The sequence below is a fragment of the Syngnathoides biaculeatus genome, chromosome 17 (assembly GCF_019802595.1).
Source record: "Syngnathoides biaculeatus isolate LvHL_M chromosome 17, ASM1980259v1, whole genome shotgun sequence".
NCBI lineage: Eukaryota > Metazoa > Chordata > Actinopteri > Syngnathiformes > Syngnathidae > Syngnathoides > Syngnathoides biaculeatus.
The window spans coordinates 23,671,859-23,691,385 of NC_084656.1; the positions used below are offsets into that span (position 1 = coordinate 23,671,859).

At 52.8% G+C, this 19,527-nt stretch overlaps 4 protein-coding genes and 2 non-coding genes across 6 annotated transcripts; all 6 read right to left on the minus strand.

Moving 5' to 3' along the window:
* Nucleotides 1–2,017: 2,017 nt before the first annotated feature.
* Nucleotides 2,018–5,186, minus strand: nkx6.1 (NK6 homeobox 1). Its single transcript, XM_061801411.1, has 3 exons — nucleotides 4,357–5,186; nucleotides 3,108–3,283; nucleotides 2,018–2,845 (listed from the first exon to the last, which is right to left on the minus strand). Exons 1-3 carry the CDS (start codon nucleotides 4,934–4,936, stop codon nucleotides 2,594–2,596), a joined length of 1,008 nt encoding a protein of 335 aa, XP_061657395.1. The 5' UTR covers nucleotides 4,937–5,186; the 3' UTR covers nucleotides 2,018–2,593.
* Nucleotides 5,187–6,469: 1,283 nt separating this feature from the next.
* rpl17 (ribosomal protein L17) lies at nucleotides 6,470–8,906 on the minus strand. The gene is made up of 7 exons (XM_061801141.1): nucleotides 8,843–8,906; nucleotides 8,345–8,394; nucleotides 8,122–8,162; nucleotides 7,488–7,622; nucleotides 7,234–7,332; nucleotides 6,699–6,890; nucleotides 6,470–6,545 (listed from the first exon to the last, which is right to left on the minus strand). Exons 2-7 carry the CDS (start codon nucleotides 8,382–8,384, stop codon nucleotides 6,498–6,500), a joined length of 555 nt encoding a protein of 184 aa, XP_061657125.1. The 5' UTR covers nucleotides 8,385–8,394; nucleotides 8,843–8,906; the 3' UTR covers nucleotides 6,470–6,497.
* LOC133491304 (small nucleolar RNA SNORD58) lies at nucleotides 7,388–7,455 on the minus strand. Its single transcript, XR_009792384.1, has one exon. It is a non-coding gene; the product is annotated as a small nucleolar RNA SNORD58 (small nucleolar RNA).
* On the minus strand, nucleotides 8,237–8,303 carry LOC133491305 (small nucleolar RNA SNORD58). The gene has a single exon (XR_009792385.1). It is a non-coding gene; the product is annotated as a small nucleolar RNA SNORD58 (small nucleolar RNA).
* Nucleotides 8,907–9,921: 1,015 nt separating the features above from the next.
* On the minus strand, nucleotides 9,922–14,381 carry mfhas1 (multifunctional ROCO family signaling regulator 1). Its single transcript, XM_061801891.1, has 3 exons — nucleotides 11,412–14,381; nucleotides 10,742–10,888; nucleotides 9,922–9,976 (listed from the first exon to the last, which is right to left on the minus strand). Exons 1-2 carry the CDS (start codon nucleotides 14,236–14,238, stop codon nucleotides 10,752–10,754), a joined length of 2,964 nt encoding a protein of 987 aa, XP_061657875.1. The 5' UTR covers nucleotides 14,239–14,381; the 3' UTR covers nucleotides 9,922–9,976; nucleotides 10,742–10,751.
* Nucleotides 14,382–15,688: 1,307 nt separating this feature from the next.
* LOC133490932 (protein phosphatase 1 regulatory subunit 3B-like) lies at nucleotides 15,689–18,600 on the minus strand. Its single transcript, XM_061801656.1, has 2 exons — nucleotides 18,521–18,600; nucleotides 15,689–16,878 (listed from the first exon to the last, which is right to left on the minus strand). The coding sequence occupies exon 2, from the start codon at nucleotides 16,833–16,835 to the stop codon at nucleotides 16,059–16,061; it is 777 nt and encodes a 258-aa protein (XP_061657640.1). The 5' UTR covers nucleotides 16,836–16,878; nucleotides 18,521–18,600; the 3' UTR covers nucleotides 15,689–16,058.
* Between the last annotated feature and the right edge of the window lie 927 nt (nucleotides 18,601–19,527).

Consider the following 19,527-nt stretch of genomic DNA (forward strand, 5'->3'; position numbering starts at 1 on the left):
TTTCTGCCTGCAGGAATCCGTTCAACAATTCAACGTCATTTGCAATTATTTGCATCGCTAAAATTCAACTGTGGATGTTTTATTGACAATAAATCCATCAACTCATGACGGAATTGGACAACTAACCACCGTGTCGTTCAAACACGCTAACCCAATGAAATCATGGCCATGTTTAGAATGAAGCTAAACTGATGTCATTCTTTTCGATCAACCGAATATGTACGCAAGACAAACGTTCAAAGAAGATCAACTTCATTGGCGGAAAAAATATTTGTAACCTTTGGTAAAAACGCTTGTCGGCTTAAGATTTGATGAAACAGCGTCGATCACCATCAACCATTGGCAGTCCCGCCGAACCGTCGGCGCAAATCCGCCCCCGTGACGGCAGTCCCGATCGGATCGGGACCGGCACCGCGCGGGTGACCCGACTCGCGCCGGAACGTCGGCAGGTGGCGAGGGAGCACCGACGCGCCGGAACCGGCACGCGGTCGGCGAGGTCGCCGGAAATGGCGCTGACAGTTGTCACGGCGACGTCCCCGCCATCGCAGACGCACGCGCAGGAAGTGACCGCGCGGAGACGGGAAGCCGTCGGCAGGTCAGGCCGTGGCGCGGTGGGCGGAGCGTATCGATCCCGGTGAGTGGCTCTTGCCAAAGGTCAAAGGCGAGAGTTCACCCAAAGCTTTTACCGTTGGCCCGATCGATACGGCCAGACCTGTGATGTCATCGGGGTCGCGTGACCTCAACACCGCCGATCGGCTCGTTTCGGTGGCCGACCGCCTGTTCGAATTCCCGATTTGCGATGCCGTGTTAGCGTGCCCTCGCTAACGTCGCCGATGACAACTTTGATGGATTTCACGAGAGTTTTCGAGTGACGTTTGTGTCATTTGGGCAATAGACTTTCCTAGCATGTTCGCGTAAGTTCTTCCGTAATCAAACAGCTAATGTAACCGGATCAATCTGAGCATTGAATTAAGCCGATGGAATCGTTAAAAAGCGCGGGGAGCAAAAAACGGGCTCGCGCGTGTTAGCATAAAGTTAGCATGTGTCGGAAAACAAAAGGATTGGTTTTAGCACGACTCGTTGCTGCTAGCAAGTGTGGCTAATGAAATAGCGAACGGACCTTATGAGCGTTTAAGTGCAGGGGGCGGGCCCAATGAAATTTTGATGTAATTTCCTGAGTGTTTGCCCCTCGCGACCCGCCGCTTTATCTGTTCCTTTAATGGCGTCCGCTCGCTAGTGTGTTTGTCGCTTTTATCGGCGGCGTTTTAATAAAAGGCGCTAATGGCGCGGCGTATTTGCATAGAGATGAATTACGGCCTCGGCGTCTTGACGTGACTTTTAAAAGATGATTGAGGACGTTATTACACGGCGCACTCTGCTACGCTAACAGGTTATTGTAGCGCAGCTAACGCTAATAACGGCGACTCGCACAAAGGACGGGGCTGACCTTTCATTACTTAGTCCCGCCCCCCCCCGTCGCCGACAACCGCCATCTATCACTTTCACTGCCGTGGGGGGGCCGCTGGGGGTCCGGATGGTCGGCTGGGTGTTTGCATGTGTGTGTGTGTGGTGTGTGTGTGTGTGGGGGGGGGGGGTCAGCCAGAGAAGATGTGACAAGATGGACACAAAAGCGGTTAGCCAGCCAGCGGCAACAATGGATGCAGATAAGAGCCGGGGCACGCCCCCCCCCCACGCCCCCCCACGCAGGCCAACAGGTGCCACGCTGACTGCTAATCGCTAACAGGTGGCACCAAAAAACAAAACAAAAAAAAAAAAAGATTCGGGAGCTAAATTTGAGTTTTTATCTCATTTCATGCAAAACAATCATTCAATCAATATTTTTTTTTTTTGTCATTTGTCTTTTTTTTTTTTTTTGCATAATCTTACATGGAATCATCTTTTTTTTTATGAGTCAATCAGTATTTGAAATCTTTCAAAAGTGACGAAATAAACCACACGCAAAAAACGCTGTTGACGCCATGTAACTTTTTTTTTTCCAACTAATTTTGCCCTTCCTCGACATTTTATTGATCAATCAAATTCGAAACATTTTACTCTTCAAATAAATAATCAATCATTTGGCGTCCGTGGTGTGATGACGTCGAGATTATTACGAGCATGCATTTTTTTTTTTTTTGCGCGGTTGACAACACAAAAACGAAAAAATGAGCAAAATCTTCGGCGCTGTGACGAGGCCCATCATTGGAGTTTTTTTTCTTCATAATGTGCATTTATGCCCATAATTGGGAGCATTTTTATAATGTACATTCGTGGCAAGAAGAACGGACGCGCGCGTCAAACAAATCCAGTCAATAAATCTTTTTTTCGGAACGACGAATAATGATCATAAGAATAATCTTCGTCTTGCTAATCATAATAAAGAGTATTTATTGAGTGAAAGTGCTGACGTTACACGAATTAAATTAAACGGAATGTCTGTACATTCATAATAAGAATAATAATGATGATCATAATTGTAATGATAAAAGAGGATGTGTTTGTTTCTATTTACAGTCCCAAAAGTAGGCTTTGTACAAGAATGAAAAGTTTTTTAAAAAAAAAAGTCCGTTTTTTTTTTTTTTTGTCTTTAGGGTTAGGCCGAGCCTTCCCGCTCGGGCGCGTGCACTACGACGAGCGCGCGCTTGTGGAGGAGGCCGTCCAGGGGGCGGGGGGGCCGCTCGGGGTCCAAAGGTTTGTCGTAGTCGTCCAAGTCGTCGTCCGCGTCCGCGTCCAAGTCGGAGCTGACCTTTAACCTCTCGGTCTGCGAGTCGTGCTTCTGCTTGGCGGAGGCCATCTCGGCCGCGTGCTTCTTCCGCCATTTCGTGCGCCGGTTCTGGAACCACACCTGCCGCGACGATGAGCATTCATTGGGTCAGCAATTCACAACAGCCGGTTCGAAACGACAAGCCGAGGCGGCGATGGGCCGTGACGTCACTTCCCGTCCGGTTCGGGGCTCAAAAGGCGCGCGTGCGGCGCGCCGGGGTCGTCCGAAAGGCGTCCGAGGCGCGCCGCTCGCGCGACCGCCCGGTCCGGTCCGGTTCGGCCCGACCCGACCCGAATTTGTGCGGCGGTAGGTCGGTCGGTCGGTGGCGGTGCTTTTGGTGTACCTTGACCTGGCTCTCGCTCATCCCCAGGGAGAAGGCCAGCCTGGCTCGTTCGGGGCCCGCCAAATATTTGGTTTGCTCAAAAGTTTTTTCCAGAGCGAAAATTTGCTGTCCGGAGAAGGTGGGCCGCGTGTGTTTGCGTTTGCCGTCCTTGCTCTCCACCGCCACGCAACTCTGCTCTGAACGAAAAAAAAAAAAATCAACTATTACAAAAAAAAATCGTCGTGCACAAAAAAAAAAATCAACAGCAGCATTAACATCTTCAGTTATGATTATTATTGGAAGATTTGCAACGACATCATCCTCGTTATTATCACGTATTTTAAACAATTCCACAATATTTCTAAAAAAAAATAATAATCACCACTACTCGTCATTGTTGTCGTTTTTTTTTAAATTATAACAAGCATTTCATGAACTAATTAATGTGTTACACGCATCAACACTAACCGTTAACTTGAAAATATTAACATTTGGAACAATAAAAAACATCTGGACAAGTATTAATCGTCAGCATCGTTTTTCACACTTTCTTATTAAGCAACAATTCGATTTCATTTCAAACGTGCGAACAATTATTTTTTTCATCTTGATCAGCTTCTCGTTTTCCATTCCGCATTTTACAATAACAATCAAAGAATGTGGCACATTTTCTGGCTGCGTCCTCAATTTTGTCATCAAACACACGAAAAAACGATCAGCAGGCTTTCATTTTGATTTCGTTTCCTCGTTCCTGGGAGAGCGCGCGCATTATATTTATTATTATTGTTGTTTTTTTTTTGTTGTTGGCGAAGATGCAAAAGAACAAAATGGGAGGAAGGCGAAGGTTCGTCGGCGTCTTCGGGGCATTTATTTGTCCCAACTTTGCAAAGGCAGCTTTGACATTTGGACGAGAATTATTTGCATCTGCGCGCTCTCGTGCAAATTATGACCAAAATATAAAAAGTGGAGTACGCCGTCGAGCAGCTTCTTTACTTTCATCAGAAGGATAAAAATAATTTCGATTTTGTCTTGCGCGTGATTAAAATGTGCTCCGCCGACGAAAATAATCCCAAAATAGTTTATTTGAAGCTACTTTCAGAACGTGCAACCGGCGGCGGAATGAAGTCAACTTTAAAAAAAAAAAAAAAAAATAAAAAAAAAGAATATATATATATGATATATAATATATATATTTGTGGGGATGGATTCTTCTTTTTTTCTTGTTGTTGTTGTTGTTGTTAAATTCTTCTGGAGAACGGCGCAAACTCACGAGGCGAACAGGCGAAGCGGGCGTCCCTCCAGTGGGCGCCCTGCATGACCCCCGGCCAGAAAAGCGGGCTCCTGCAACCGGCCAGCTCGCTCAGGGGCTTGGGGGGGTACCGGACCATCGCTGCGGCGACTCCCGGCGAGAAGTAGAGTCCGGCCGGCGGCACCGGCGGCGGCTGCTGCAGGGCGCTCAGGACCCCCAGGGAGGCCGAGGCCACCGAGGACGGCGTCGCCCGGGGCCGGTTGAGGATGTCGTTGATGCCGTGGGGCGTCGCCGACGAGCTGAGCTGCGGCGAGCCCTGAAGGCCGCCGCCGCCGCCGCCGCCGGAAGACTTGAGGCCCGGGGACGCAGCCGCAGCCGCCGTCGCCGCGGCCACGCCGCCCGGGTTGGGCGACGTGGCGGTCGGGGACGCGCACGACGGGAAGGCCGCCGCCGGGTATTGGGGGGCGCCGGACGGGGTCTTCATGTCGGCCGCCATGCTGTGCAGGGCCGCCAGCGGGGGGGTGCGGCGGCGAGGCGAGAAGCCGCCTCCGCCGAAGTGTCGGGAGGAGGCGTCCTGCATCCCGGGAGCCGCCGCGAACATCACCCGCTCCCTGCGCCGCCGCCGCCGCCGCCGCCACCGACCGGGGGAGGGGGGGGGGGGGGGGGGGGGGGTCTGCCCGCGCCCCGGCCCGGGGTGGGGGCGAAGCAGGAGGGTTGGGGTCAGGGGGAGGAAGAGGAGCACGAAAACATGAGGCCTCCTTCAACAAGTTGCGAAAGAAGAACAAGTGACAGCGCAAAGTCTGGGGGGACAACTTCTTGCGCTCCTCTCTCCTGATTGGACCGCCCCTCGTGACGTTGCCACAACAATCCCATCCTCGCCATCTCAAAGTCATTTCCGGCCTGCCCTACGTGTGCATACAGATATAGACACACACACACACCTCGCTGCTTACTTAATAAATCATATCCCTCAAAGTCGGAAAACGCATTCCAGGAGGGCAGACTTTCCAAATAAAAGTCCGCGGGTCATTAGCCCTTCAACGTAAAAGTGAAACCAAGTCATTATAGACATCCTTCCCAAAACGCAAAAGTCATCATAGGAAGTTTCCTTCAAAGTAAAAGTTTCCAAATGAGAGGAGGACGCGCCCCCTTCAGAAGGTCGAGGCAAGTCGATGAGACGCCTTCAAACTAAGTCATTTGATGCCGTGTACGCTTCAAAATAAAAGCGTGACGGCATTCGGCCGCACGTCAAGAATCCGTCAACATTTTGCCCCCCACGAACTTCAGCTTCACGTGGGACATTGACGCCATCTGGCGGTGGCAGGGCGCCACCGCACGCGCCGCTCTTCCTCCTCCTCCTCCATCATCACCACCACCGAGTATTTTTGTTTTTTGCATATTTAGCTGACGCCGAACGACGACTTCCGCTTTCCATCAGTTTGAGAGACTTCTTTCAAAATGGAGTCATAGTGGGCGGCCAAAGCGCGTCATCCTCCCGGCAGCTCATCCTCAGCACCCTCCTCCCAACGTGGTCCCTCCCTCACGCCCGGACCTGTCCAAACCGTCCAAGTCTGCGCCCTCTAATCCAAAACATTCACAAAGTACTTTTATATTATGAAAATAAAACAAAGACCCTAACGTCAGCCAACCACTTTCAAATCCTTTTGGATTAGTCCACAAATTGAACATGATTGAAAATGTCCCTTCTGTTTAATATGCACCTTCGGAAGGCGGACCAACCGAAGTTTTTAAAAATCAATGTAGCGTGCGTGGGATTCCCCCAGTCAGTCCCCAGAATTTGTTTGTGGCTTTTGACGTAACCTCGTTTTGTCCACTAGAGGGCGCACTGACGACCCAAAAGTTTTGAGGCTCTTCCTCTGGCCACAGGACGCAGCCTCGGATCCCTAAACGGCCCGCTCGGTGGGTCCGCTGCTCCATTTTCAAGAAACGCCTAAAAATCTCACCTCATCAATAACCTATTCCATACGCATTGCACAGTACTCCGGTCCGACGCCGTCTTGTCAAGGGTCGGAAGGCGGCGGCGTAGAAATGCAGATGCTCATACAAATATTTTTTTTAGGCTTCTGCCGTCGCAGGCAAACGAACCCCCCAAAAATCAGAACGAACGAGAACATTTCTTCTTTCTTTGTCTTTATTGAAGGTTACTCGCGTGACATCAACTTTTGCTTCTTCAGCTTCTTCTGTGACACCTGCGCGCACACACAAAACGTACGGCGTCACGCGTCGCTCGGAGCTTTCTGGCCCAAGTGGTCGCCGTGACGACGGCGCCACCGACCGCTTTGATTTGAGCGACCCATCGCGAGGGCAAATTAGCTCCAAATGTTGTCGATTTTAAAGCCCACCTTCTTCTTCTGCGCCACCTCCTCCTCGGGCTTGGGCACGATCTGCTCCTTTTCGGTGAGGATCATCTCGATGTGGCACGGCGAGCTCATGTACGGGTTGATGCGGCCGTGGGCCCGGTACGTGCGGCGCCGCATCTTGGGCGCCTTGTTCACCTGGATGTGCTCGATCACCAGGGAGTCCACGTCCAGACCCTGAAAAAAAAAAAAAAAACACGGCGGGTTGGCGAGCCAGACGCTTCCTCCGAGCTCAGAATCGTTTGCTCCTTTCTGACTGGCTGCAAAGAGGATTCCATTCTTTTGAACTGATTAAAAAAAAAAAAAAAACCCTCAGAGGCAACACGGACTGCGTCCCCCCCCCCCCCCCCAAAAAAAACCCACTTTACCCGATGTCACACTACTGCAACAAAATCTTACGTAGTGTTCTTGATTCCCTTTTTATTAGCACGATTATGATTTAAAGATTGACTCCTAAAACAAAAAAAAAAACCTCTCTTTGCAGCCAATCAGGAGCCTACGACTCGCGGCGGCAACCGACCTTGAGCTCGGCATTGCTCTCGGCGTTCTTGAGCATGTGCAGCAGGAACTCGGCGCTCTTCTTGGGCCAGCGGCCTTGCGTCCAGCCGAACTGTTTGGCCTGCGAGACGGGGGGAAAGTCACGGAGGATCGGCACGCCGGCGCGCACGGCGGCGGCCGCTCAGACTTGACGTTTTAGTTTCACGGTGAATCCAAAGGTGTCCTAAGAAGGTCATCACGGCGGCCGCCGCTCCACGCCCCTCCTCCCCCGCTCACCTGCGCGCACCTGCCCACGCCGCCGTTGTAGCGCCTGAACGGCACGCACTGGTGCTTGACCACCACGTCGCGCAGGTACTTGTTGGCCTTGCGGATGTGCATCCCTTTGATGGCCTGAGCCGTCTCACGCGTGTTCTACAAAAACAACAACAAAAAAGTTCCGTCATCGTCGAGCGCTCTGGAAGCAAAAGTGATCGCCGCCCGACCCGGTAGCGCGACAAGTTCCGGCGCGCGTACCCACCCGGACCAACGCGACGGCAGAACCGGTTTGGAAACCACTCACTGAAAACTTTTGGGCTCAGCGTTTACACCTCGCTTGTTTCAAAATGGTCGAAATCCTTCAACTATTCACACATTAGCCCATGAAAACGGACTGGTTACCTTGAGTGTTTTCATTTTTTCAAAGCTGCCGATATGAATTTTTGTACTTAAAAAATAAATACATATAATTGTTAGTCCCTTGAACTTTTCAAAGTGCAGCTCACTTACAGTCAGCCCTAACCCAAACCGCCAGGGGGGTTTTGGGAACCGTACACATGAGTGTGGCCACAAAGTCAACGACATCAAGTGCCGAGAAAAAAAAAACTGACAACCAAATCGAAATTGTGACGTAACAAGGTAGGGGGGCGCTCACCTTGAAGTGCACTCGCAGGTTGGAGCCTCTCGACTTGCATGCTAGGAGATAAAACGGCCAAATGAGCAATGTTTTGGCTTCATTTTTGCAAAAGAGCGCCACATTTTCTGGGGGAGGCGCTCAGCAGTTTCAAGTTGTTTTCATGGGCAATCCAAAGGTGTCCTAAGGAGTCATCAGCACGCCGCCGGCCGCAGCCGAAAAACAAGCTTCTCGAAATACTCACACTTGGTGGGGTTCTCGGGGTCCAGAGAGTAGCGGACCATGATCACACTTCTGGAAAGGGGGAAAAAAAAAAAAAAAAAACATTTACAACATTTACGCGGTACTCTCGGCAGCGGTTAGCTTGTAGCGCTGCTAAGTCTAGTACATCCGCCACGTTCGAACGTTAACAGCATTTTTTTTTGGTCTTTTTTAGCACAAATGGCCACAAAGTTTATATCCTAAGTCGACGTTCCGTTTCACTGAGCACGTTCATTGCAAGTTTAACCGCTTCCATAGAACGTGGACGAAATTCATCGATTGCCGACGCAGCCAACATGGCGGATCTTCACCAAGCGTTCACATTTATAAGCCACAATTCCGGCATTTCACAAAAACGGGTCACCTTAACTCGGTGTGCGCAAACTGCAAATAAACCGACAGCGTTTACAATGAATGATGTCGACATTTTGTCGTAGATTTTCAATGGATTGAATCGCTGCTCGTCCAGAAGGTGCCTTACCGAACAGGCCTCGACGGGAAAGAGGAAGTGACGGAGTGGCTGCGTCGCTCTTTTGCGCCACGAAACATTGGGCGCCCCCTCGTTGGCGGAGGGGAAAACAACTACGGGGGCCCTGAAGTGACAAACACACCCGAAAACAGAAAACATACGGCTACCTGAAAAATGACATCCAATCACCGTTCAAAATCACAAATATGAACCAAACACGAAAAATAACTGATCACAAAATACACAACTAAACAAGACACAAACAGCACAGCGGGGCAACTGGAGAGCGTTGGTCTCACAGTCCTGAGGAATGGGGTCCAAATCCGGGCCCCGCCTGTGTGGCTTTTTTTTCCCCGGGCACTCCGATTATCCTCCCGCATCCCCAAAACAGGCAACGTTCATGGGAGACTCTTCCGAGTGCCACTTTTGTCTGTCTCCACGTGGCCTGCGATTGGCTGGCGACCAGTTCAGTGTTCCCGCCCGTTGATAGCGAGGGTTGTGACCCTCTTGAGGATAAGCAGCTCAGCTCACAAAAATGAACGGAACGGCCACTGAAAACCCCCAAATTAAATTTAAGCAAGCGCAAAATCCAAGATGAGGCAAAAGGATTTCCTTTTTCTTGATTGCGAGAGCGAAGGGACGCATTCTAAAATAAACACAACGAATCGGGCGACGATCCGACAGGCGGAAGTTCCCTGGTGGTCCGCCAACGACCGTCCCCCAAAACTCCAAGCGGCTCGCCCGGCTCGACTTCGTACCGACTGAAAGAAGACGAGTGGAGATTCTCACGGGTGACGTTCGTTTCCTTTATTGGTGTTTTTATTCACTCGACTCTCCCGGTGTACAAAAATAAAGCTTTTATTGACGTGAAAAAGATTGATGACGTCATCCGTCGGCCGACAAGAGTCCGTCGCGTGTCGCCACGGGAACCAGGTTGTGACATTTGAACCCCTGACCCCAAATCCAAATTATTGCAGCTTTGCTCATCTTTGGACACAGAAGCGACGGTCGTCAACGTCATTTTGCTAAAGAATAAATATCGTAGTTGTCTTGCGTTGTTGGAAAAGGGTCCGAGCGGTCGTCCTGAGATGCGTCCCAGTTCGGGGGACCCCCCCCCCCCCCGTGTCGGCGCTGTGGCCCGACAACCTGAAATCAACACAAAAGTCACGTGTCAGGAAGTCAGCTAACATACAGATCAGATCAGATGTTAGCAAACATGACATTAGCCATGCTAGCGTGGACGCTAACAAACATGACGTTAGCAGAGCTGGGCAGTCCTGTACTTGAATTGATTTTACAGCCATCTGTGCCATAATAATGATTTTCTGGTGACTTTTTTATTTTTACTGCTCACTTTTAGCACACGTAGCTGTGCTTGGAAAACTTAAAAGTTAGTGACGACGCCGCGTGTGATGCGGAACAGGAGTCAAGTGGACAGACAGACCCCCCCCCCCCCCCCCCAGCGGAGCTAAGCTAGCCAAGGCCAAGCGTCGGCGCATTTGTGGACGGACGACACGCCGAGTAAGAAAATGGCCGCCCACGCGTCTTCTTTCGTGAACAGGCAAAAAGTCCAAATATTATGGCAGGAAATGATGTCACGTTTGAGCATATTTACGATCATAGTCAAAACCGGCCTGTAGAAAAATTCAACATTCTTACAACGATCCGTAATTTGCTCATTTTCCCGTTTCGATCTGACTCTTGGTAACCCCGCCCCTTTCCTCTCACGGCCCCGCCCGCTGTCGTGAGCGCACGCGTTTGATTCGTCGGCGGCTCCGGCTCGGGCGGAGGTTTTCGCCAGTGACGTCGTTAAGCTCGAGAAATTGCAACGAGCTGATTTCAGGCCGCTCAGGAAAGAAAGCAGTTGACGTCTTTACGGACGATACCAATGACTTATAAAACGGGGCGTACCAGCGCGGGGTCACTTTGGGCCAATGTCGTGGAAGTCGTCCGCAGGCGTGGGGGGGTAGACCAAAGCCACGTCGACTCGCTCCTGGGAATCCTTCGGACACGTCAGCTCGCTGACGCCTTCGGGTCGTCGCTGGGACAGAAGCTCTCCTGAAACGCGCCGCACGCTAAATCTATCATGTAACAGGATTGGACACACGTGGCTGCTATTTAGCTTGACTCTCGCTGTCGTGCCTGAGCTGCCCGGCACAGCGGATCGAAAGTCCGCACACCCTCGTTCGACTGTTGTGTTTTTGCAAAAGTAGGAAAAAAAAAAAAAAAAAAAAGCCGCCTTCTTTTTTTTTTTTTTTACATTTTATGGAACATGCACAACTCATTCAATAATAAAAAAAAAGAAGGGAAGCTGAAATAACAAAGCATGTGATTGCACAAGTGTGCACACCCCCCCCCCCCACATGCGTTAAAACTAACAACACACATCTGCTAAACCCCAAATAGAGCCAGACGTTTCCTGACATTTTTTGTACTTTGCTTTAGACACCTGACTGTAACCTAACAACAGATTTGTACTTCAAGTAGTCATGTGACATCAACGCCACGCTCCCAAATAGTCAAATGTAACGACCCGGGTTGCCCAAATCACCACGACGGCGGACGGAAGCGGAGTTCTTACCGGGGAAGGCGTGCGGGCTGGCGGCGCCTCTCCGCAGGCACTTGGCACAGAGGACGTGTTTATGGTAGTGCAGACCGGGCCAGTCGGCGAGCAGAGCGTCCAGCTCGCGCAGCAGCGGCGCCACAGCCTGCCACGCCGTCCACATGTTGGGCAGCGCGGCGCGGCTGCCGACCGACAGCGTGGCGGCCCGCGGGCTCCCCGTCCGAGGCCGGTGGCTGACGACCACCGGCACTTTTCCCCGATACGCCACGATGCGGCGCCGGCCGTCCGACCTCTGGACCACGTGGCTGTTGATGCGCGCGCCGAAGCGGGCGAAGAGTCCGGGCGGGAACAGGAAGGGAAAGCTGTAGCGGATCTGCAGGCGCTCCGCCGAGAAAAGCGGACTCGGCGGCGCCTCCGAGCTGCTCCGGTCGGGTTCCGATTCGAAGCCCCCGTCTTCTTCCGTCTCCGAGCCGTCGTCGTCGTCGTCGTCTTCCCCCTCCTCGACGTGGACGCGCCCCGGGAACTTGAACCCGAGCTCGGCGGCGCTGTGAAGGGGCTCGCCTCCGCGGGGTTTGTTGACACAATAGCAGAGGCCCATCTTCTCCAGGAGCTCCAGGACAGCGTCAGACGGCGGGAGGCCGGGCCCGCCGAGACCTTCCAGGCGCCGCTGCAGCCGCGCCGCGGTGAGGTCCTCCGGGCCACTTCGGAGGACGGCGTTGAGGACGCCGATGAAGCGCGGAAGGTTGTGAAAAACGTAGTCCTCCAGAGCGGGGCTGTCCTCGAAGCGCAGCAGCTTCCCGCTGCGGTGCAGGTAGGACAAAGCGTTTTGCAGACCTTCCCCGGTCAGGCCCGCCTGCTGGCCCAGACGGGTCGAGTCCCAGCGGGTCAACCACAGTTCTTTGGACTTAAGGTGCAGCTCCTCCAGTGTCTGCCAAGACCCGGGCAGCGTCCGGTGGAGGTCGGGAAAGATGTGGCGGTGGCGGGCCACCGACCTCAGTTTGTCTTTGAGGCGTCCGATGTCAGTGCGGTCGGTCCGCACGCAGCTGACGCTCATCAGCGGGGACAGAATCTGCAGGCCGCACTCCAGGAGGGACCGCAGCCGGACCTTCTTCCGCTGAAGGTTGGTGTCGGAGACGGCGTAGAAGGGGGCGTGTGGGCTGGAGGTGCGTGCGGCGTAGCCCTGCTGCAGCGCCTGCTCCACCTTTAGCGCCAAACTCCCCAGAACCCGAACGTCCCTCCTCTGCTGCAGGCCCACCTGACGATGGATGTCCAGCTTCTTCTCCTCCAGCTCCGCCTCCCCGCACAGGTCGGCGTGCGTACCCACCAACAGTACCACGGCCCGGGGCACCTTGGCGCCGAGCAGGTGCAGGAAGTAGCCCACGTGGTTGTAGAAGTCGCACGAAGAGTACGCCCGGAGGTTGACCACCAAGATGTAGAGCGCAGCGGGGGACAGGAAGAAGGGCTGGACGAGGTCCAGGTTCCGCTTTCCAGACAACTCGTACACCAGGAAGGCGGGCCCGCCGTCCGCCTCCCAGCTCGCGACTTGGATTCCGCCATCGGCGCGGACGCCTTCGCTCTCGTCTTCCTCGCCCGTCAAGCTCCGCCGCAGCCGCGTCTTCCCGGTGTCCTTCGGTCCCAGCAGGACCAATTTGAGCACGGGCCGAGCGGTCGGTCGAGAGTGGGCCGGGTCCAGCTGGTAGGCGGCGATGTGCGGGATCCCCTTCATGCACACGTCGTACGGAGGCCGGACCAGCGGGTTGTCCTTCACCTTCCAAATGTTCACTTTGGACAGCTTTCCGAAGTCGTCGGGAAGGACGGCGATCCGGTTGCCCTGGAGAACCAACTCCTCCAGCTTGGCCAGCTCCACGAGCGAGTCCGGCAGCCACGCAATGTCGTTGTTGTCCAGCCAGAGATTGGCGAGATTCCGCAACCTGGCGATCTCCCGCGGGACCTGAGTCACTTTGTTCCTGCTCAGGTAGAGTTCCTCCAAACCGCAAATGTCCAGAAGTACCTCGGGGAAGTGCGTGAGCTCGTTGGAGGACAAGTTGATCATTTTGAGTGTCCGCAGGCTGCCAAAGGCGCCCGGCAGGGCAGCCAGGCGGTTTCCGTCCAGCATCAGGCTCTCCAGGTGCCGCAGCCGGCAGAAGGTGTCGGGGAGAGACCTCAAGCCGAGGCTGCTCAGCCACAAGATCTTGATGCTCTTCAGCTTGACCACCTCCTCCGGCAGAACTTCAAACCGGTTCCCCGAGCAGTCCAGTTCCTCCAAGTCGACCAGGGCCAGGATCTCCGGAGGGAACCTGCTCAGCTTGTTGTGGTCCACGTCCAGCGTGCGCAGCCTGGCGAGCCGGCGGAAGGACTCGGGCATTTCGTGGAGGTCGTTGAAGCTGACGTCCAGTTCCTCCAGAAGCTCCAAAGCCGCGATGCGCTCCGGCAGCCGCCGGATGTTGTTGTGACTGACGCTGAGTTTCTTGAGGGTGCTCAGCCGGCCCAGGCCCTCCGCCGCGCCCCTCAGCCGGTTGTGGCTCAGGTCCAACTCCACCAGCTGCCGGAGCTCGAACAGGGCTCGCGGCACGCTGGAGAAGCGGTTCCTCCGCAGCACCAGGACGCGCAGATTGTTGAGGCTGGACGCCAGGCCTTCGGGCAGCTCCTGCAGGAGGTTGTTGCCCAGGTTCAGGGCCTCCACGTGGGACAGGTCCTGGTCTTTGGGGCAGGGGGGCAGCTGGCGCAGGTCGCTGCGCAGCTTCCTGGAGCGGAGGGCGGCGTCCCGCCACAGCTGGGCCGCGTTCACCTTGTTGTCCAGGGGGGGCAGCTGCTCCCCCTTGTTCGTTTCATTCAGGGTCCTCATGGGTCGGCCCTCATCTCGAGAACCTCCGTGCGAGCGGCGACGCCACGGCCGACGACGACGACGACGAGGAGGAGGAGGAGGAGGAGGCGGGGCCTCGCGCCCACGGAGGAGCTGACGTCTGAAGGAGGCAAGAAAAGAAGACGATGCGAAAGGGCCGCGAGGGCGACATGGCCCCGCTCGCTCCTGCTCCTGCTCCTGCTCCTGCTCCTGCTCCGATTCGCTTCCTCTCCTCCTCCTGCGTTTTCCTTTTTCTCGGTTTGCTGCTGCTGCGGAGAGAAAGCGAGGAAGTCGACGTCATCATCCCCCGCCCCTCCCCCCGGAGGAGGAGCAGCAGCGAAAGTCAACTTCCTGTTTACGTAACTTCGTTCGACGTATTTGTCGTCTTTATTGTACTTTTCTTGTTTTGTTTTGTTTTTATGCTCAACGTCGATTCGTAAACGAAGCAAATGACGCCTCTTGAACGTGTTTAGCTTCAAGACTTTTGACATCTTCTCGTTATTTTGATCATGTTGATTTTAAACCCTTTGTATACTTTCGTGTCAATTTTAATGCATTCTTTGCGTCAATTACGAATAGGAGATGCCAGTTGTTTAGAGAGCAATTTTAATCATAAATGTAATAACAGTAATCATTCAATCCCCCATATTTTTCGGCGCGCGTGACGTATCACGTGGCACCTCGTCTCTGTCTTGACTCAAGACATCGTGTAGAAAATCATAGATTCGTTTGGCTCTTTTCATGCCATCCCGAGCTTTTCATTTTGTGGCGGATTTTCATGTCATTTGCTGAACGCACGTCAGGTGACGTCACACTACGGCAAGACCACTTGGACAAACTCTACCGCATCGCATTAAACGTGTAACGTCAGCTAGTCCGAAATGACTTTTACGGTCAGTCCACCTCGAAGTTTTTTCTCCATATAGTACAGACGACTTACTTCACTGTAACTGTGAAATGTCATGCACATCACAATATAAAATATTCATTTATAAATACATACATGTGCTCTTATTTCACATTGCCTTTGAAAATATAAAGTTGAAGTTATGAAGATTGGCCGCATTTTCATAGCATTTTGTGTGTCCAAAGAAGGCGGAACCTTAATCCCGAACCGACTGCCGGAGTGTGTGTTTTTACATACTTGGCCAATAAAGCTGATTCTGGTGAAGATGGTTCATCTTTTAAAAATGTTACGTGCATTTATCATGATGAATTTGTAAATATTAAATGTTCAAGTGTTTCTTATAGCGGGTTTGTGGATCAGGCTGCACGCGCGTTCACGGTTTAGTTTGGAGGCAAACGGGTTGACACGTGCGAGAAGGCCCTCCGTCCGCTAGGGGGCAGTGCTAAAGCCTCTGTCGATGACGTCACGGCGGGGGTCATTGTTTTCCAGGAACTCCACGTCATTGGTCTGCCAGCTCAAGGAGGCGGGTCATCGGGACGCAAAATATCCACGAGGCAACCTATTTGGAAAAATCCAACTATAAATCAAGTCATCTGGCAGCAAGATACAAAAAAACTGCATTTTATGACAGTGACTCGCTCTCGCTTAGTGTTTGAAGCCTTAGCGCTACTCACTTTAGGGTATTTTGTCCCGGCTTTTGCCCAAAGATAGCTGGGATGGGCTCCAGCTGGCCCCCGACCCGCGTGATGAGACGCAGAACACTCAAAAGAGCTTTAAAAGTCTTTATTATAAAGAAGGCTTTTGCGTATTGAAAATAATCACCAATTTTCGACCACGCCATACCAGATGACATTTGCTGTCATCGGCGTTTGTTCTCGGCGACGAAAAGAACCTGGGCCGACCGAAAGGCCGCCGTTCAGTAGTAGGGTCTGCCGTTCTCGTAGCCGGCGTAGCCGGGCCACTCGGGGAGGATCCCGCGCCCGCAGGCCAGCCCGCCGAAGGTGTCCGGGCGAACGCCAAAGCGGAACCGGCCGGCGCGTTCGTCCTTGGCCCGGAGGATGCGGTAGTTGCGTCCGCGGTTACTGTCCCAGTACTCGGCGCCGGCCGCCTGGTAGCAGACGGCGAACTCCACGCGGGGCTGGAGGTCGAGCACCCGCGGCAAGGCCAGGCGGAAGGAGAAGGTGTCGGCGTACGAGCTCGGGTACGAGTCCTCGACGTAGGCGCAGTCCACGTCCGAGTGGCTCGCCCACGAGTCGAAGGTGACGCGCAGCCACACCCGCTTCTCAAAGGACAAGTTCTTGACCTTGACGGTTCCCACCAGGGTCCGCTCCTTCAGCACGCACTTCTCCAGGCGCACGCACGTCCTGTCCAGACTCTGGCGAAAGAGCATTTCGTCGCCCCCCGGCTGGGCGAAGTCCAGGACCAGCTCGTCGTCGTCCTCGTCGTCGTCGTCTTCCCGGTCCGCCGACTCGAAGCGGATGCCGGCGGGGATGCGGATGGTGTCCTTGAACTGGTAGAAAACCTTGACCCTGGCGAGGGGCAGACCTCGGTGGTCTGCGAAGGTCACCCGCTTCTTGGTCTTTTTGGCTTGGCGCTCACGGCGGCAGACGACGGGGCTTCGGGCTCGAGGTGCGGGCCCGTACGCGAAGTCCTCTTGCGACAGCGAGAGGGGCGGCGCCACGTCCGTCGGCATGTTGACGACAAAGCCTCGCTTAGCACGTTAGCTTAGCATCACCCTGAGGGACAAACAGTGGTGAAAAATGTTCTTGACGCCCCACAACCAAAAACTCGACGTGCAACCAGGAGTACTTGCTACTCGGCATACTCGTCGTTTCACCGATTCTCCATTTTTGGCCCCAGACACAAATATCTCAACGTCGGTCAACAAAATGATTTGATGGAATGGAGATTTGCCGAAAGTCTCGATGTAGCCAACTGCACTCTAGTGACGATGTGTGCCTTTAAGGGGCGCGGCCTAGCGAGTAGCGCGAGACCGCTCTGCTATTTTTCCAGGCCGATTCCGATAATTAGTAGTCACGGAGGCCGGTAAGTGACATTTAGAGCAAATATGAGTTTGTGCTGAAAGAGAAAATGGTGGCGTCAAACTCCAACACTTCTTTGAAATGCCGTTGAAGGACACAAGATCTCAAAACTCTCACAGACCCGATTCATCGGTTGAAATGGGTTGGCTCCGCACATCTGTTGCGAGGTTGCGGGTTCAAATCCGCCCTCGTCCCTTCTTCTCATGGGAGCAAAGCGGAGTACGTGGAGAAAAGCTCCAGGTACGTCCCAAAAACATTGGAGCCAGGCCAAGTCTTGGTTGTCCGTGCGTGTGCTGCGACCAGTCCCGGGTGTACCGCTAGGCACTCCGGTGCCCGTAAGCGCCAAGTCTCGGTTGTCCGTGCGTGTGCTGCGACCAGTCCCGGGTGTACCGCTGTACCCCCGCTGCCTCAGGTCACCTGGCACCCACTACCGGCGTGAGCTACGCTTCAGCAAAGGTTTGGATAAAATTAGTTGTCCCCGATACGCGCGTCCCATTTTTCCTAACAATTACCCAAAGAATCTTTCATAGGGTACGCCCTGAAGTGGTCGCCGGCCAATTGCACCTACAAACAATTTAATGTCATCAATTGTTTTGGGATGCGGGAGGAACGCGTAGCGCCCGCAAAAAAGCTACACGGGCCCGGCCGGATTTGAACCCGCAACCTCACAAGTGTGAGCCAAGCGTGCTAACAAACCATGAAATCAATTTTAAAAAAGAGCAAAGCAAAAATGGTCAGAATGAAAGCTCCCGCTTGGGCGAGCACAAGTGACGTCAAGCCGCGTGGCTCCCAGAATGCTGTGCGCCGTGCAATGCTGAATTCTTGAAAAGATTAAACAACTTTATGATGTTGACTTTTGTGTTTGTTGGTTGGTTGCGCATTACGTTAAACGCTCATATTTAGGGTTGATCTACGTTGCGGTGTTGCTATTTTTTGTCCCTTTTTTTTTTTTTGCACAATATGTGAAATATTGACTTCGCAGTCCATTCTGCTCAATAGATAAGCCCGATCGCTGACTGTTAAACTGAGCCTCGGAGATTCTTGAGTATGAATACAGAATATGACATGATTCCAATGGGAGGTGAGTATCACTCTTTGAAAACGTTGACGTTAATATGTGATGTTAATATTCATTGCTGATTGATTAATGGTTGCGCTTTTAGCTGTGCGTGTCAAGTTAACTTTCCACTGAACACGTATCGAGAAACTTCTGCCCCCCCCCCCCCCCCCCCGTGACTAATATCCTTTAGTGGTGGCTTGAATAAAATATCCCAGCATATCATGCATATGCACATATTTCTGCAATAAGTGCAAAAAACGAAAAGTCCACTTTTACCTGAGCGAGCGACGTCAACTTGCGCAAACGTTGGCCTCTTGTGCCGCACGGACGCTTGCTGAGAGGGAGGGACCGGGGTCGGCGGCCCCCCCACCCATGAGGACACGCGAGGGTCAAAGGTCGTGACACACGTGTTCCTTTCAAGCCCGACAAAAGGTCACGCACACTATGAACACGTTACAAAAATACGCCACAATAAAAAAAGGCCTTTGCGACCCAACCGGCGGAGCGGAAGACAAAGTCAAACCCAAACAAAGAAATGAATTCATAAGCCGAGAGCGAGGGTCAATATTTGCGCACGGGGATGAAGTTCAAGAGCGCAAATGGGAGCGTGGGCCTCCACATGTCCACGCCGTACTTGAATGCACCGCCCGGCTGCTCAAAATAGCCGGGCCATCGATCGCGCCCGTCAATCATCAATCAAAGATTCTGAAGCGCTGCTTCGCCCACCAACACACGAGAAATGTTTGTCTTTCCAGGGCGGGAGGGTTTCGTCGAGGGGGGGCAAACGGGGGGGACAGCCGAAGCAACGCAAAGCGGCAAAAGACGCCGGCAAATTGACATCTTGGGATGTCGATAGAATGAGATTATTTTCAAAAGTTTTGTTGGCTTTCCCGTGAGAACAAACGGTTTGTCGACTTTTGCCAAAATAAACGAATGACTCAACACAGCGAGGATTTCCCATGAGAACAAGCAGTTTGTCGACTTTTGCCAAAATAAACGAATGAATCTTTCAACACAGCAAAAAGACATTTTGTATCTTTGAACAACATGATCAGTAGTTGGACAGAATCGATGACTTCTTTGGAACTTTCTTGGCTGTCATCAGGTAGAGGCTGGGGAAGAGACAGATTTTCTTCCCATATATTTATTCCAGTAAAATACCATTCAATTCATTTCTTTATTATCGGGCCGCAGTTTCTGAGCAAGATTCTAAATCATGTCGCGTATGAAGAGTATAACATATTTGAAAGTACAGTTACAGTAAGTACTTGAAATTTGATACC

Bases quoted from the DNA above. Each gene is read 5' to 3' on its own strand.
- nkx6.1 (XM_061801411.1), bottom strand. From the start codon at position 4,936: ATGTTCGCGGCGGCTCCCGGGATGCAGGACGCCTCCTCCCGACACTTC. The intron at 3,284-4,356 runs GTGAGTTTGCGC...TTTTTCGTTCAG, and splicing joins CCGCTTCGCCTGTTCGCCTC to AGCAGAGTTGCGTGGCGGTG. The intron at 2,846-3,107 runs GTACACCAAAAG...TCGTCGCGGCAG, and splicing joins TGAGCGAGAGCCAGGTCAAG to GTGTGGTTCCAGAACCGGCG.
- rpl17 (XM_061801141.1), bottom strand. From the start codon at position 8,384: ATGGTCCGCTACTCTCTGGACCCCGAGAACCCCACCAAGT. The intron at 7,333-7,487 runs GTGAGCGGGGGA...CCCGTCTCGCAG, and splicing joins GCGTGGGCAGGTGCGCGCAG to GCCAAACAGTTCGGCTGGAC. The intron at 6,891-7,233 runs GTCGGTTGCCGC...TTTTTTTTTCAG, and splicing joins AGAGCAATGCCGAGCTCAAG to GGTCTGGACGTGGACTCCCT.
- mfhas1 (XM_061801891.1), bottom strand. From the start codon at position 14,238: ATGAGGACCCTGAATGAAACGAACAAGGGGGAGCAGCTGCCCCCCCTG. The intron at 10,889-11,411 runs GTAAGAACTCCG...GGCGCGTTTCAG, and splicing joins CAGCCCGCACGCCTTCCCCG to GAGAGCTTCTGTCCCAGCGA.
- LOC133490932 (XM_061801656.1), bottom strand. From the start codon at position 16,835: ATGCCGACGGACGTGGCGCCGCCCCTCTCGCTGTCGCAAGAGGACTTC.